This window comes from Nothobranchius furzeri, chromosome 14 (assembly GCF_043380555.1).
Source record: "Nothobranchius furzeri strain GRZ-AD chromosome 14, NfurGRZ-RIMD1, whole genome shotgun sequence".
In the NCBI taxonomy this organism is placed as follows: Eukaryota; Metazoa; Chordata; class Actinopteri; order Cyprinodontiformes; family Nothobranchiidae; genus Nothobranchius; species Nothobranchius furzeri.
In genome coordinates this window covers 15,063,926-15,081,858 of record NC_091754.1, presented here as the reverse complement: position 1 = coordinate 15,081,858, position 17,933 = coordinate 15,063,926, and the positions used below count along the sequence as shown (strand labels likewise).

At 43.7% G+C, this 17,933-nt stretch overlaps 1 protein-coding gene across 2 annotated transcripts in view; it reads left to right on the top strand.

Annotated features, from left to right (window-relative positions):
* Window positions 1-17,933, top strand: part of LOC107390174 (polycystin-1-like protein 2) — a 67,102-nt gene that overhangs the window by 9,340 nt on the left and 39,829 nt on the right. For both annotated transcript variants that reach the window (XM_015966739.3, XM_054747057.2), the window contains exons 6-10: window positions 15,140-15,369; window positions 15,489-15,679; window positions 16,411-16,627; window positions 16,711-16,835; window positions 16,941-17,082. In XM_015966739.3, the coding sequence (XP_015822225.2) occupies window positions 15,140-15,369; window positions 15,489-15,679; window positions 16,411-16,627; window positions 16,711-16,835; window positions 16,941-17,082 (905 nt within the window). The remainder of the gene's footprint in view (window positions 1-15,139; window positions 15,370-15,488; window positions 15,680-16,410; window positions 16,628-16,710; window positions 16,836-16,940; window positions 17,083-17,933) is intronic.

The following is a 17,933-nucleotide window of genomic DNA, read 5'->3' as shown; positions in this document are numbered from 1 at the left end:
TCTATGAAAACATGAATAAAATTATCAAAAACAGGTGGAAGTGGGGAATATTTGAAAAAACTTATGTCTCACTCTCAGGTGCTCTTCAGCATCAAATAAATCGTAGAATATGAGGAAGAAGATCCGGTGATCTGAGGCACTCTGAGGATTTCATTTATTAAACAAGGAAACGCCGAAACATTTCGGTAAGACCTTCTTCAGGGCATAAACCTTTATACCTTGAAGATGACTCACTATGTCACAAAAACTAACGTCCATCCTTTTTTACAAATTTACAGCCTAATTGACAATAACATAAGGAGACAATTTCAGATGTGTAGGTTGAGATTATTTAATATTCTCAATGCTAAATCAATGCTGCACTGATTGTGCCAAAAACAAGTGTCTGGTGTGGATTCAAATAAATTAATTTTGCATATCGATATATGTGATAAGCCGTTTAATTTGAAAAAGCCCGTTTCTACTGCTGATTACAAGCCTAACAAGTGACTTACTCACCTGGTTCTAGATGCTGAGATTGTAGCTCAGTAAATGTGCTGCTGCGTCATGCCTGGATAGAAGACGCTGCAGCATAAACAAGAAAGAGACGGCATAAGATGTCATGCTGGGTTTAAGCAGTTCTCACTCCCCGCCGGCAGCGGGGGAGTCACCGCCACGGCCGCGGCGGTGCCGCCCGCCCGATGTGTCGGACAAAGTTGAAAATTTGCTACACCCACACCTAGCGTTCTTCTGATATACAAATATTAAATTCATATTGTATGCGTACTTAAAACTTGAAACAACGTTCATAAAAGGCTGCAATCAAGCTCCAAAAACCAGTTAAAAATCTTACATTCTTCATCATCACAGTGAGACTCAACATTGTCTCACTGCATCTGGACACGACGATTCAAAAGTAAAATGAATGGGTTAAAGTTACAGATACTGCATTGTGTATGTAAACAGCTAGCGAGGGTCCGTCCGTGGACCGTGCGTGGCAGGAGAGGCAGTTAGCTACAATAATAACGCAAAAAGTTCCTTTGCAAAACTTATAAAGTCTACATACCTCTGCTTTGGGCCCGTTTTTATTCTTCTTCCTTCCTTCGCTTTCGGAATGCTGATCCCGATGGCTTAGGTGTTCTTTTCATCGTAAAATATCAAACATTTAAACGCGACAACAACAGGATGTCCTTCACAGTGCCACCCACGCACGTGACTACTATGGCAACCTTAACGGTCAAATGCATCGGAGCGGTGGCTCAAGCGGGAGCTTGAAATGCAGCCAGATCATTAGAATTTAAATATGGATGTTTTAATTTCATGTCATTTCAAAGGGGAATTTTGAGTATGTAGAGAGTGCATTTCATATTACAAACATGAATTTAATGAACTTTTTTTTTTTTTTTTTTTGAAATTTTGCGCCCTATCTATTAGATGGCGCCCCAGGCGGCCGCCTGTGTCGCCTGTCGACAAAGCCGGCCCTGGGCACCATGCTAATTGCAAACACTACCAAAGCAACAACAACAATTAAATCAGTGGAACCAAGACTTGGGTAATCTACACATTATGGAAAAGCTAACAGTTGCCTGGAACATCAGAATGCAAGTAACCCAAAAAAAAAAAAAAAAAAAAAAAAAAAAAAAGAGAAACAATGCAATTGTAAAAAATCGAAAATGTAAAGTGTTTCAGACCTTGAATCATGCTCGTGTGTTATGGGACCCTAAAGCTAAACCAAAAGGCTTGTTTTGTGGACACATAAACATTAGAAGCATCATACCAAAATGTTCACAGATACATCATCTATTAATTGAGTCAAATCTAGATTTTCTTTCCATTACAGAGAGCTGGTTACATGCTAACTCTCCAACAGCTAGTCTAAACATATCGGGATACAAGATTTTTTAGAAAAGATAGATCTGAAGGTAGAGGTGGGGGGGGGGGGGGGGGGGGGGTTATTTTATGTAAAGGAAAGTCTCAAATATAAGCAAATAGAAGGGGCAACTATCAACGATCTGGAATGTATTGTTCTTAATGTAACACTTTAACCATAAATATAAATTACACTTATTGGTTTATATAGGCCCCCATCTACATCAAATATATTTTATGATAAGCTACAAGCAATCCTAAAATACTTTAACTGGAAGAGAGAAATACCGTATTTTCCGGACTATAAGCCGCTACTTTTTCCCACGCTTTGAACGTGGCTTGTAATGAGGTGCGACTTTAAAAGGATGGATGCTGGAAAGGAGTGCTACGGAAAGCGCCCCGGAGGATTTTTTCACAGTAAAACGGCGCTGCGTATTTTCACCGCTTCACCCCCGAATGATGACAGCAACACGGAGAGCGACACTGACAGTTAAATTACGTTTTCAATTCAGTAGATATCTGCGGCTTTTAGCCCGATGCGGCTTATAATGAGGTGCGCTCTAAAGTACGGAAATTATGGTAATCCTATTTGGAGATTTCAACATAAACTGGTTGAACAAATCCAACCGTGAGCAGCTCAAATCATTAACTATTGATCACGACTTTTCACAACTAATTAAAGGACCCACCAGGATAAGTAAAACAACTGAAACATGTATTGATTTAGTTTTTAGCAATAGGAGTGAAAGAATACACAAAACTTACAATATGGTTACAGGTTTATCCGACCACAATGTAATACTCTTTTCAAGAAAACTCTCAAACTGTTTTACACGGCCTCATAATAAAACAACTGTTCAAAAAAGTATTCCCAAAAGCAAATTACAAAATCTGGAAGTTGCATTAGATGAAATAGACTGGACAAAAATATTCACCCATACAAAAGTAAACGATGATTGCGATATATTTATGACAACTCTACAGAATACGATAGGTCGATTTATGAAAAATACAAAACAGAGACCACATAAAATCAAGCATCTACCCTGGATAAAAAGGGATAAATGGACTTTAATGAAACAACAAGACTGCACTAAAAACTAAAACATTAAATGACAGACCAATCTTTACCTCACTTAGAAATAAAGTAACAAAAAAAATGAGGGATGCAAAGGCAGATTACTTTATAAATACAATATTCAATGCAAAAGGAAATACTAAAGAAATGTGGAATAACTTAAAAAAAATTAACAGGAAATGTTTCAGTGAATAGAACTATCAGGGAAATCAAATTACGTAATGAGGTGATTTCTGAACCAACCAGTATTGCAGAAAGCTTCAATACTCATTTTATAGATAGTATAAAGACCTTAACAAACACTTGTGGTGTTCAAACTTGAAAAATACTTGCCACTAATACAAACCAGTATTTCACCTGTCAACCATACAGAATCATCAATGGCTTAAGAAACTCTAAAACTAAAGAAGTGTTTGGTCTGGATACTATTTTGCTAAAGAATCATAATCGCTCACTCACATACCCAATTACCAATATTATAAATCAATCCATAAAGGAAAGTGTCTACCCAGATCCTTGGAAAACATCAGTAATCATACCAGTCTTTAAATCAGGAGACCCAATGTCACTGGGAAATTACAGACCAATCAGTATACTTCCAGTAATTTCAAAAATAATGGAAAAGTGTGTAGCAGAACAACTTATCGCAAATATAAATAACAGTCCATTTAATCTTCATCCAATGCAGATTGGCTTTAGAAAACATCACTCGACTGACACAGCCATCTGCTTTCTTCTGGAAAAAATCAAGTCTAAGATTGATACTGGTGGAGTAGTAGGAACAGTGTTTCTCGACTTGAGAAAAGCATTTGATACTGTGAATCATCGAATCTTAATGATTAAACTATCACATTTAAACCTCTCTACAACAGCTATACAATGGATGGAATCATATTTATCACAAAGAAAACAATGTGTAAGAGTACAGGACAAAACATCTAGAATATGTGAATACAATCATGGAGTTCCACAGATGTCAGTTTTGGGTCCCCTGTTGTTCAGTATTTACATAAATGATCTCCCACTTTGCTGTCTACCAGACATATATTGTCAAATGTATGCTGATGATGCAGTAATATATGTCCATGCCAAAATAAAAACTTGGCAGCAAAAACATTGACATCTGTAAGGATCAGGGTTACTGAACGGCTGGAAAATTCCCAACTAATCCTGAATTCTGCCAAAACTGTCAGCATGTTTTTCTCCAAAAGAGTTCCTCATGAAGAAACAGATCCATCAGTAATACTACATGGAAAAAAATTAGAAACGGTGCAAGAATATAAATACTTGGAAGTTGTTCCAGACTCAAAACTTACCTTCAAGCAACAAGTAAAAAAAACAGTAACTAGAATGAAATTCAACATATCAAACTTTAAATACATTAGAGAAAACTTAACACTAGAGTCAGCAAAACTTTATTTTAATGCTATGATTGTTTCACACATGACTTAATGTATATCCAGTTGGACAAAGGCAAACAAAACCACATTAAACCAATAACTACAGCATATAATCAAGTGCTAAAGGTTCTAGACAGAAAATCAAAAGCACACCATCATTGCAGAATTCTTGAAAATATCGAATACTGAGCTGTGAAAACATGATTAGATATACAGATTCAATACTTATGTTTAAAATATTACATGGATTGGCTCCGATTCCATTACAAGAGTACATTAAACAAAAAGAAAAAGACAATATATCAACCAGGGCGAGTTCCAGGGGTGACTGTCTGATCCCCTTCAGACGAAGCACCTTTGGACAGACAGTGTTTTCGTAACACGCCTCAAGAACATGGAATACAATTCCAACAGCGACCTGTGAACGTAACACTGTGAATTATTTTAGCAAAGAACTTAAATTGTGGATATTAGAGTGAGAAAATGAGCGCCAGCAGTCAGAAAATGGAGATTTCTTAAAGTGTTCAGTTATTAAATCCATAGAAATGGTAAATATTTGATATATTGCATTTGTTTATGTAACCCAACCCGTGCAGGGGCCTCCCTACACCCCGGACTCTGCGTTGTGTAATTTTGTGTTGGATGGGGGTGCACAATAGAGAGACCAGTCGGACACAGGCGTTCAATTTGTGGCTCGGACCGCGCCATCTTTTTCTTTATTTAGATGATGGGGCAAACACCACTCCAACTCCGCTGCTGGCCTTTACAAATCACAGTAAACACTGCATCATTATCAAATCACAGCGTAAGCCAACAACAAATATAAAATAAAACACATTAAACAAGAAATAATCATGTAGTCAAGGCATCTTTACACAATTCTTTGGTCTCAGAAATGAGTATGACCCAAAACACAGGTTGCAGGATTATCAGCAAACCGTAACTGAACAGCTAATGCATTACTTTGCCCAAATGGGGGCTATGCTAACTAGCGGGGATGTAACCCAAAATTGCTGCTTATATTACAGAACGAAACGTGCACAAAAACTACTCATACTGTCATCAGACAACACATGAACCTCCCAACAAACACACTATATGCTTAGCAAACCGCCATTTTACACAGTGGAACACTTATTTTAAACAAAACCATTGCAGTACACCACAGATAGTGCTTACCTTTACAAATCACAGTAAACACTGAACCCAAAATGGCGCCCGCGCGAACGATAAAACTGAACTACGGTGTCCTGCAGAGGACAAATGGTCAAAATTGCTAAAATCTACAATATATATCCAGCTCAACAGCGACACCTTGTGACTTATTCCAGTCACTGCCTTACATCCGCCCCTTCTTTAAGTGATGGCGTCCCGGTCATCAAACAAAACAAAACAGAACAGTCTCAAAATGTATATAAGAATAGCGGTGGTGGAAGATGCGCAGTATAATGCAACAATGTCTATGTGTGTATCCTATTGGTATGGGTACACTGGTTGTATTATCCTACATGTTTCTTGCAGCCCTCTTTGCTTTTGCCCTCTGCCACAGCTTCCATCCCCTTTCTATCTTCTTCTGATCCTCCCCTGGTTCAATAACTCTTGACCCATAAGTCAGTTTCTTTGGGGGATGCCGACTCCTCGGCAAGTTCCTCCTTGGTTCACTTGGTCTGGGAGATGAGGGGGTGCCCCTGGCAGTTTCATTCCCCCTCCCCTCTTCACTCCCTTGTCCTGCCCCTGTGTCCCTTTCCTCTGGTCCTGTTGGGGCAAGAGATGTATTTGATGCTTCAGGTGAAACTCCCTCCACACCCCCTTCCAGGCTATCTGCCTCCCCGTCCTTGATTGTGTCTGACTCTTCCTCCTGTCTGATTTCTTCACCAGCCTGCTCTCCACTGTCCTCTGTGTCCTCAACCTCTCCTCCATGAACCTCCTCCACGTCAAGCTCCATTTCCTCCCTTGCCTCCTCTCCCACCTGCTCCACAGGAAGAAACATGCACTGTGTGAGTAGGTTGCGGTGGACCACTCTCTCTGTATCACCATTCTCCGATCGCACCACATACACCGGCATGTCTGGTTGTTTCTTCACCACAATGTATGGACGTGACTCCCACTTGTCTCCTAGTTTGCTTCGCCCCTCCACATGACACACTTTAACCAGGACTCTGTCACCCGGACTGAAGCTGTGACTGGTTGCGTGTCGGTCATAGTATCTTTTCTGATGGCCCTTAGCCTGGCGAGAGGCCTGATTAGCCTGTGCATAAGCCCGTGACAAGCAGTCATGCAGGGTCTGGACATACTCGCTATATCCCCCCGACCCATTAGTGGTTGATAGTCCAAACACCAAATCGACAGGGAGACGTGGGTGCCTGCCAAACATCAAGTAGTATGGTGTGTACCCTGTCGAATCATGGCGGGTGCAGTTGTAGGCGTGTGTCATTGCATCCACATATTCGTGCCACCGGGGCTTCAGGTGAGGTTCTAGTGTCCCCAGCATGTTCATGAGGGTGCGGTTAAACCGTTCGGTCGTGCCATTGCCCTGTGGGTGATAAGGCGTAGTGCGGGTTTTAGTGATGCCGGTGCATTTACAAAGCTCCTTTACCACAGCACTTTCAAAATTGCGCCCTTGGTCTGCGTGCAATTTTGCTGGGAAGCCAAACCGACAGAAAAAGTTTCTATACAGCACCTTAGCCACTGTGCTGGCTCTTTGGTCTTTAGTGGGGTATGCTTGCGCATAGCGTGAGAAGTGGTCAGTGACCACGAGGACATTTTCGATACCACCTTTTGATTTCTCCAGAGACAAAAAATCCACACAAACTAGCTCCAAGGGGGCACTGCTGTGGATACTGACCAGGGGGGCCCTGACTCCTGCAGTTGGAGTTTTTCTAAGGCAGCACCTCTCACATTGCTCGCACCAAGCCTTGATTTCCTGAAACATCTGTGGCCAAAAAAATCTCTCCCTTATCATGTGCAATGTCCTCTCAAAACCAAGATGGCCTGAGTCATCGTGGAGAGCAGTCTTAACTGATATACGCAAATCCTCTGGTAGCACCATTGCTCAACTACTCCCCTTTGGCTGTCTTGGACGCAGCGGTACAGGATGCCATCCCTTACCACTAACCTTCTCCACTCCTTTAAGAGAAGGCACACGTGTGCTTCACCACTCCTTCGCTCACTGCGGCGTGGTCTCTGGTTCATACTCTTATACTGCAAGACAGGGCCAATAACAAGGTCTTTTTTCTGCCCTGCACGAATCTCCTGTTTGGTCATGGTGGGCAGGGATTCCATCCCCACATCCCTGTAAGGCTCAGTGGATGTAGGGGGCCCGAGTTCTAGTTCCTCCCCTGGGTGCGCGCCATGGCCAGAGGGGCTTTGAGTCTCCTGGGTAGCCTGTGTCACACCCTGCCCCTGTTCGTCGACACCCACCCACTGAGGGAATGTCTGCAGGATGTGCATGACCTCCTGGTTAGACATGCGAGAGAGGGCGTCAGCGTTTGTGTTGCTCTGTCCCCTCCGATACCGGACAACAAAATCGAAAGAAGCCAGCCTCGACACCCACCGCTGGCCTTTGGCATCAAGCTTCGCTGAGGACATAACATACTTGAGAGGGTTATTGTCTGTCTGTACCGAGAACCTACGCCCATAGAGGTGGTCGTAGAATTTATCTGTGACCGCCCATTTGAGAGCAAGAAACTCGAGTTTGTGTGCAGGATACCTCGTCTCTGCTGGGCTCAAACCTCTGCTGGCGAAGGCTATGACCCTCTCAACTCCCCCTTGGACCTGAGCCAGAACGGCGCCCAGACCCTCCCCTGAGGCGTCCGTCTGCAGAACAAAAGGCAAGCTATAGTCAGGATATCCTAGCACTGGAGCGCTTGTCAGTCTTTCTTTTAGGGTCTGAAATGCCTTCTCACACTCATCTGTCCACAAAAAGGGTGGAATGGTGGCCAGACTGTTCTTTCCCCCTCTCTTTTTCTTTCTGGGGTCACCCGCGGTTAGGCGGTACAGGGGAGCAGCTAGGGTAGAGTACCCACTTACATATCACCTATAGTATCCAGCAAACCCCAGAAATTGCAACACTTCTTTGCGATTTGTGGGCCTCACCCAGTTTTTCACCTTGTTGTTCTTCTCTGGGTCTGTCCGGATCCCCTCAGCAGACACCAAGTGGCCCAGATACTGAACCTCCTTTCTCACTAGCTGGCATTTAGAAGGCTTTAACTTCAAGCCATGCTCCCGAAGCCGATCGAACACCAGCTGCAGTCTTTCCAGATGCTCATCAAAGGTTTTGGAGAATATGATGAGGTCATCAAGATAGATTAGGAGGTGGGTGAAGTTCAGATCGCCAAAGCAGCAGGTCATGAGTCTCTGGAAGGTGGAGGGAGCATTCTGCAGTCCAAAAGGCATATGATTTGCTTCAAACAGCCCCATGGGGGTGCTGAATGCCGTCTTGTGTTTGTCATGCTCCGCCACCTCCACCTGCCAATAACCAGAAGTGAGGTCAAGGGTGGAGAAGTATCTTGCCTGGCCTAGAGCCTCCAGGGCTTCCTCTATTCTGGGGAGAGGAAAAGCATCTCTCGTGCTGCAGGAGTTCAGTTTCCTGTAGTCAATACACAGCCTTAGTGATCCATCTTTCTTGGTTACGATCACAACAGGTGAAGCGTATGGGCTTTTGCTGTGCCTGATAACTCCTGCTGCCTCCATTTCTGTCAGCAACCTTCTCACATCCTGCCACTGTGATGGGGGGATCTTACGGTAAGGCAGTCGGAATGGCTTAGAGTCAACCAGAGGGATTTCATGTTGCACAGTCTTTGTATGGCCGTAATCCATGGGGTGTTGTGAGAACACACCCACGTTCCTTTCCAAAAGCTCTTTAAGAAGGGAGCGCTGGTGCTCGTTCTCGACGTCTGCTCCACTTAAATCCACTTCTTGGCTTGCCACCACATGGCCCATACCCAGACATGCTTCTCCACCTCCGCTAATATGATGACTGCCCTGCATCCTGTCTGAAAAGTCCACAATACTTCCCACCAGTGATGCCTTGGCCAGATGTGTGTGAGGCTTGATAGTGATAGCATGCTCAGAGAGGTTCATCACCCTTACTGGGGCACATCCTTTCTTTACATCAGCCAGAACTCTGGCGACCAGCATGTCTTGGCTGAGCCGCAGGGAGGGGTGGCCTTCAATTAGGGCTGTATATGTCTTTCTTTGTGGTCCAGCTTTTATTTTGTACCTTAAATCCATCTCTTTCCCTGCTTGAATGTGTACCTTACGGCCAGTGTAAACGACGGGGCCCACTGTGTCATCCACATCACACTGTTCAGTGTTCCCAATCTCTAGCAGGGAGGTGTACCACTCCGGATGAGTCTCCTTGACCTGGAGAAGGAACTGCTGGCCGTAGGTGGCCTGGAGGTGGCTTCTGGAGGCACGGAGGACATTAGTTCCCACAAGCAGAGGAACCGAGGAGCGGTACTCTGTGTTAGGGACAACAAAAGCCGGCACACCCTTAAACTCTCTCCCCAACAATTTTAGGTTAATGCGTAGCACACCATGGTAGGTGACACTCTGGCCCCCTGCACCTTCTATGGGTATCTTAGAGGGATGTAGTTTTTGTTTATGGAGGGTGGGGTGGCTGCGCCAGTACTGATGCGTAATACTGGTTATCTGGGAGCCAGAGTCGATGAGTGCCCTGCACTTCATCCCGTTGACTTCCACCTCCCCCTCATTCCTGGGACCAACTAGGGGAGTGCCTTCTCCTCCGTCACCTTTGTTCACCTGCAGTGTGAGGACTTGCTGCTCGCCCATGGTTGCCCCAGCGACCATGGGCTTTATTTGTTTAAAGGCTGAGCTGAGTAAGTGTTTCCCTCCATGGGAGTCACCGGCTGAGGATCATGTGGCCATGTCTGGTCAGGCTCTGGGAGCACTGCTCTGCAAACCCGTGCTATATGTCCTTGCTTCCCACACCGGTAGCATGTGACCACCGGTGTTGGTGTTGTAGCCCCAGGAGGTGGTCGGACTCTCAGTCGAGTGGCAGAGGATGGAGCATTAATTCTCGATTCAAGGTGGGTCAACTTGGCCATCTGCTCCTCCTGGCTCAATGCTAATTTCTTGACCATCTCCGCTAGCTCAGACCACTCTGAGGAATGTTTGGCCTTCTCTGCCTTCCCATTCATACTACACTCCGATGCCACTTGTACCTGAGCATAAGTCTTCTTTGACTTGTTTTGAGGCTGGAATCTCTTAGTTTCTTTTGCTAAATTTCGAAGCTCAGTCTGCAGCTCACGGAAACTCAAAAGCCGGGGCTTCATCGGCGAGATTCTCGCATATACATCCTCATCATTAATTCCCCGTATGAACTGTCGGGTGAGTTTACTGTCACGGTCAGGGAAAGGCTTGCCTCCTCTTTGGTTTTCCTCCACGGCTCGCAGTGTTGCCTCCAGTGCTATAGCATATGAGCAGGCAGACTCCCCTGACCTCTGAACACGCTCATAGAAGTCAGCTAGCAGATCTGAGGAGCTCTGTGTGTCGCCGTACTCTGCTCTCAGATCTTCAAATGCTCTTTCGGGTGTTTGGTCATGGAGAGGTAGATTCAAAACCAGCTTTCGGGCTTCACCAGTTAGGTGACGCACCACCGTGGAAAAGCGGAGGTGGACGGGGAGCTCTATTGCCTCAAGAAGATACTGCATGTCACGAATCCAGTCTTCTACGAGCACCTTACTGTCAGCACTGCCGGTGAAGACTTGGACATTTTTCACTTGGTGAGTCTGTATAAAACCACCGTAGGCAGCTAGTGGGGAGTAAACGTTGGCTGCAGCCCCGCCAGGAGTACTTAACGAAGTATGTACCTGCTGGGGGGGGTATGCCAGGGTGTCCACTAACTTGGGGGTCTGAAGCAGTGGGTGGTACGTGCATTGAGGCATGGGTGCCGGGTGGAGCTATAAAACCTCCCTGGGTCATGTTCACGATAGGGGGCATGACAGTGTCGGGGCTTACAGCAGGTGAGGGGAGGGGAGCTTGAGTGCCGTGTACAGCAGCTAGTGGCATATGGGGCACACAGGGGGTCCGCCCATGCTTTGAACTTTCAAGGTTCAGCTTGGCTGCAGAGGGATTGTTCATTAAGCCCAATGCCTGCAGTGTTAGGGGGCTTGGCATGGTGGCTTGGGGGGCCGGTGTGGAATACAGATGGCTGGTGTATGCTTGGGAGCTGAATGGGACAGTCATCATTGGGTAGTTGGGATATGAGGCAACATGGGGAGCCGGTGTAGCAGTGGGACCATGGCCACTGTGCTGAGGGGAAAATGCAGGGGGCATGGTTATCTGTACATCTGGCTGCAACACTGGAGGGGCTGTAGTTATGGGGCTGTGGTTGGACTGGCTTGTCTGATTGGTTGGCACTGACCATGGGCGAATTTCAGATGGGTGTGGGGGCACCTGCATTTGGCCTCCATAGCCGGGCAGTGGTGGCGCACGAGCCGGAGCCACACCACTATCAGTCTGAGGTGAAAGCATGGGTGGTGGTGGGGTCTGTTGTGTGGTCGGCCCAGAGTCGGTGAGGTCCCTGATTGGGGTGTGGTGCTGTAACCGCTGGCCAGTGAAACTGGGGAACTGGGTGACCAGCTTCGACTTCACTGATGCCTGTTGGTCCACTGTACTGGTGCTAGCTGTTGCCCCTTCGTTCAAAAAGTGAGGCTGATCCCTCTTTGGAGTGTCTGCATAGTCCCTCATCATTTTTACTGTCCTGTATCTCTAATTTAGCTGCACAGGAAATTAAGTGTGGGTTACTTGTAATAGGCTTCACTGGGAACAAGTACAATATATTTCTAGTAAAATAGAACACAACACAGATGTATGACAACTATCATCTCATAACGCAAAAAAAAAATAATAATAATAATTCACACAGAAAAACAGCATCAAACTCAGAGTGCAGTTAAACAACTATATTCAGCCCCGAGGTTGTAAATGACACAAATTAGCAGCAAGTGCTTAACCATATTCAATGATTGTCATTATAGACAGGGAATATCATTTAACATCCTTGCTTCAATTCAAGTCTCTGAGTTTTTTTTTCTATGACCAAAAACCCTCAAGTAAAACCGCCCCAAGATTACACTTTCAAAGGAGGTGAAAGTCCCAGTAATACAGCTGCACAGGCAGTTATAACATAGTTCAGTACCCCATCAAGTGGCAACACCTCTTACTGTAGCGACGTAGCTGGGGGGGTGACGGCCTTGGTTTCTCTTCGGTCTCGAGGGGCCACAAATCCGGGTCACGGCACCAAAGATGTAACCCAACCCGTGCAGGGGCCTCCCTACACCCCGGACTCTGCGTTGTGTAATTTTGTGTTGGATGGGGGTGCACAACAGAGAGACCAGTCGGACACAGGCGTTCAATTTGTGGCTCGGACCGCGCCGTCTTTTTCTTTATTTAGATGATGGGGCAAACACCACTCCAACTCCGCTGCTGGCCTTTACAAATCACAGTAAACACTGCATCATTATCAAATCACAGCGTAAGCCAACAACAAATATAAAATAAAACACATTAAACAAGAAATAATCATGTAGTCAAGGCATCTTTACACAATTCTTTGGTCTCAGAAATGAGTATGACCCAAAACACAGGTTGCAGGATTATCAGCAAACCGTAACTGAACAGCTAATGCATTACTTTGCCCAAATGGGGTTATGCTAACTAGCGGGGATGTAACCCAAAATTGCCGCTTATATTACAGAACGAAACGTGCACACAAACTACTCATACTGTCATCAGACAACACATGAACCTCCCAACAAACACACTATATGCTTAGCAAACCGCCATTTTACACAGTGGAACACTTATTTTAAACAAAACCATTGCAGTACACCACAGATAGTGCTTACCTTTACAAATCACAGTAAACACTGAACCCAAAATGGCGCCCGCGCGAACGATAAAACTGAACTACGGTGTCCTGCAGAGGACAAATGGTCAAAATTGCTAAAATCTACAATATATATCCAGCTCAACAGCGACACCTTGTGACTTATTCCAGTCACTGCCTTACATTTACATTAGTAAATAATTTTACATAGTTTTAAATTATGTTGGTTATAAATGTACTCTACGCAACAGAAAATCTGAGGAGCCACTTGGGAGCCGAAAGAGTCGGCTCTTTTTAGTGAGCTGAGCCAAAAGAACCGGCTCTCTAAAAAGAGCCGGAATTCCCATCACGACTGTGCTAATAAGACATCCAATTGGTGTGGATCTTGGTAAATGGATGTCCTCAGCAGTGCGATTGCAGACTGGACTGATGAGTTAAGTCCAAGTCAAAGAAAACAAAGTTCAAGTCGAGTCTAAAGTCAATGATGTGGAAGTCCAAGTCAAGTCCAAGTCGTTAACTTTGAATTTTCAAGTCATAATCAGGTCATGTGTCCAACTTCAATTTAATGACAATGATGATAAATTCCAGAAATAAAGCAAGCTTCATTTATTTGCTCAAACACAGCAACTGAAATTGATTATAAACAAAGTGCTGCTGCATTTAGCAGTACAAGATCAAACCCAGAACAAAGAATGATTTATGATTTTTGTCCATGTCGTGCCACTTTTGTGCTAAAATATCTAATTTGCACAAGTTGTCATCAAGTCAACAGATGCAAGTCGATTCAAGTCGCAAGTTGTTGGCGTTCAAGTCCGAGTCAAGTCATTGTATCAAGTCAAGTCAGAAGTCATTAAAATAATTACTCGACTCCAAGTCATGTGACTCGAGTCCACTGCTCTGCCCAAAAGCCTACAAAAGTAGCACTGAGTGCCCTTTACAAAAGGGCTGAAATACAATTTTTTCACTCAAACTGAGATTTTCTGAATTCTTTTCATATAAATTTGGGGCCATTGTTGTAAGAAAGAGATTAGGAGAAAAGCATTTGCTTTATCTGGCTAACAGATGTTACGCTGCATCCTGGAACCAGATTCCAGCTTTTCACACAAATGATTAATTACATGCAACTGCAAAGAAAGAATCAACTACATCAACATTTGGAAAAGGTATCTGACATACATAAATGTTTAATACAAGACGTGTCCCTTTTGTTTATATTTAGAGGGAGAATCTGAGTCAGCCAATAAAGTCTGAACCACATTGTGCGTTTTTCAATTGTTGCACTGGACTGCTCATGCCGCACTGTGAGGACTCCAGAGAGGTGGCACACTGTACGACACAAAAATTCAGTGAGCCAGACTGCACCAATTGCCAGCAGCTAACCAAAATAACAACTCTTAAAAGAGCAAAAGTACCGTTAACACCTCTTTTATTAGTCTCCGAACCTGAACACCAAAAAGGAGTGGTCCACATGTAGCTTCCACTGTTGCTAATGATGCTAATTCTACTCTTGTGTTGCACTATCATCACTAGCTGCTGTGCTAGTCCTCCAGCATTGATTCGCCGGTGGACTAGCACATCAATCCCTGCATGTATTTTCATGATTTGATTGCAGATGGGAGTAGTAGGTTTTTAAGCAGATAGACTGATGGAGGCTGACTTTGGTTGTGAGAGTGCTCAATAAGCTGTCGCAGAGCCGGTCGCACTGGATGACCACAGATTTGCAAATCACCATCATGTTGTTTTATGTCACAAGTCTGTTCATGACAAGGGATTTGTCTCACAGTGTGGCCCCGGCTTCAGGAAAATTAATTTATTTTTACCTAAATTTTCAAAGTACATTTGACTTGCATCCTCAAAAATAAATCTTTTTTTTAATTCTATGATACAAGTTGTAAATTCATGTTTACTGAACATCTACATTCAACGTACTCATTTGTCCCTATATGTGGGTTTTCTCAGGACTGAGAGAAGCGTGGTACACACTTACACTCATCCTGGTCCATTTGTCGTGGTGGCTAAATGCACCAATGGTGAAAAACACGTTACGACTCAGAAGATAATTGCCATTCAAACACCAGTTGCGCAGATTGGTGTCATCAGGTGCTTTGCTGGAAACGTGTCTTTCCCCTATACCAACTACAGAGCTCTGAATGGAGAAGCATTTCAAATTCAAATGGAAGCAAAAGCAGGTATGCACCAAGGTGGCCGTAATGTAATATATACATTTTGATATTTATATTAGACATTTTTCCTTTTGTATGTTTTATTTTCAACCTTTTCAGCATGTGTGAATTTGTTCCATTTCCAGGAACTAATGTGGTCTATACAAGTGAAGCTGAGGAAAGGCTGCTGGGTGGCTTATCTGTGCTCAGAGGAAATGTTCCTCGGAACATCACATTGAATCCAGAATCAGTAAAACAACTCGGGCCCGGCTGCCACCTTCTGACTCTTTATGCTTCTAACGGGGTCACTTTTCCAGAAGGATCCACAAACCTGCAGGTGAACAGACGGGAAACCAAAAATCAAACGACATCATGCAAAGTTCTGCATGTTTGTGCAATAATTCTCTGTGATTATTTGATTAAAGAAATGATTGAGGCATTGAGAATTATACTGAACCTTTAATTATCAAATCAGATGAGACTGGTGGTGGCAAATTTGCAAACACAGAAACTCATTAAACACATAATTTTTTAATATACTTTCTGGTTTAAAGACTTTTGTATTTGAGTCCTGGGGGTTTCCATCAGCCCCTTCAGTGCAAATTAAACTCTGGAACACAAAGTTAACATGCAACTTGTCTAAATTTATGACTGTCACACATCTATGGTTCAGTCTTCCCACTTTTCTCCATGACAGCTCATTCAAAACATTTTGGAATCAAAATGTTTACAAGCAAGTGATTAATTTTGCTAAATGAATAACTAACTTTTAAGACAAGTAGCCATGTTTGTGTTTGATAATCAGCGGGCTGCATGATGGCGCAGGTGCTGGCACTGTTGCCTCGCAGAAAGAAGGTTGCAAGTTCAAAACTCCCCATGCATGCGTGTGTTTCCTCCGGGTACTCCGGTTTCCCCCACAGATCACAACATGCCCTATAGGTTAAAAATTGTACGTCGTGTTGGATGAAAGCGTCTGCCAAATGAATAAACACAAGCCTGTCCTGTTCTAGACGTACTAGAGATAAAACGTGACCGTGAAGAGTCTGTTTAATGGACTATATTCTACAGGTTTGCATTTTGGAGAAGATATCTGGGCTCCAGGCCTCCATACTGCGAAAGAGAGGTGTCTGTTCAGGTCCTCCGTGTTTTACCATTGATGTTTCCCTCAACCGAGGAGAACTGGTGCTACTCCTCTTCTCCATGACTGGAGACGGTCACTCGTTTTCTGAAATCAGGGAAATGAACTCAAAGAGGGAGAGTTTTCATATTAAACTCTCACTTAAAGGTATTTAACTTGATTTACACACAAAAACTTTAAATATAACGTAAATGTCAAGATTATCAATCTTTTTATGATTTGATTCACAGGGTCGACGCAAGTGAAGATCAAAGCCTGGAATGCTTTCTCCTCTCAGGAGGTCCATGTTTTTGCCTCCCGTGATGAGGACTCCGTCATTAAACTAAATGGTGTTAATGAAAATTTGCCTAAAACGGTAATTCACTAGACAGCATTCTGACTGTAAACACTACCAATCAGTGTATTTTCCTCATTTTTCTTGTGTTTTTACAATAATTATTAATATTGTGTCTAATTTCAGAGGAAAGGACATGTGAGAGTTGTGAGGTCTACATGGTCCATCAAAGCAGTGCCTTCGAATTCTGTAAACTCCAAAAATACACCCATCACACTTTCAGTAGATGGCCAACTAGCTGGCAGTATAACATATGACTGGGGAGTTGGTAAGTCTCGTAACATTTTCATTTGTTTAGTTAAGTTATGTACAATTAAGTTTAAATGCTTTAAATTTGTTAATAACTATATAAATAGCATTTCTTGCAGAAATGCTGTTTGAATGCTGGATAGCTTAAACTGTTAGCTGAATCAGCTTAATAGCTGAACTGAAGCTGAAAGTAAGCAAAACTGTCAACATGAGCTGAATGTGTTGAAATGTAGAAGCAAAAATCACCAACAAGCAAATGAAGCACAAAAAGTAAGTGACGAATGGAGAAAAATAATCCTAAATAGCAAAAAACTGAAATCTGTACAACATTGTATAACAATCTGGGCAGCTAAAATGTCTAAACACGTGTTATTTCAGTTGGACAAGTTTAACAGTTTATTCTTTACATTTAGCTAAACTGTGAAATTAGCAGCTTATGCTAAAATTGGTAACTGATTGCCGAAGTTGTTGAATAGCTTAAGTGAAGCTGAAACTAAGCTAAACTGGCAAATTAGCTGAATGTAGTGAAAGATGTGAAAGCAAAAAGCTCACGGCAGTGGGCAGGAGAGACACATGCATATGCATGTGTGTGCGCATGCTGACGCACACATTCCTCACAGCAGTGGGGAGAGACGCAGCTTCAGTCAGAGGTGACATTGACTTCTCAGTATCCAGAATGATAAGGAATCGAGCATGCAGGAAGCTCCCGCTTCTTGATTCTATCCACCATTCGGAGGCTCCTTCTAATGGTAGGTGTGTATTTGAGCCAGCCAATCAGTTGGAAGTGGGTGTGTTGGACCGGGTCAGCTTCAAAGCAGACCTCCATGGTATGTGAGCCAAAAAACCGTCTGGTTGAGCATGGAAAAATAC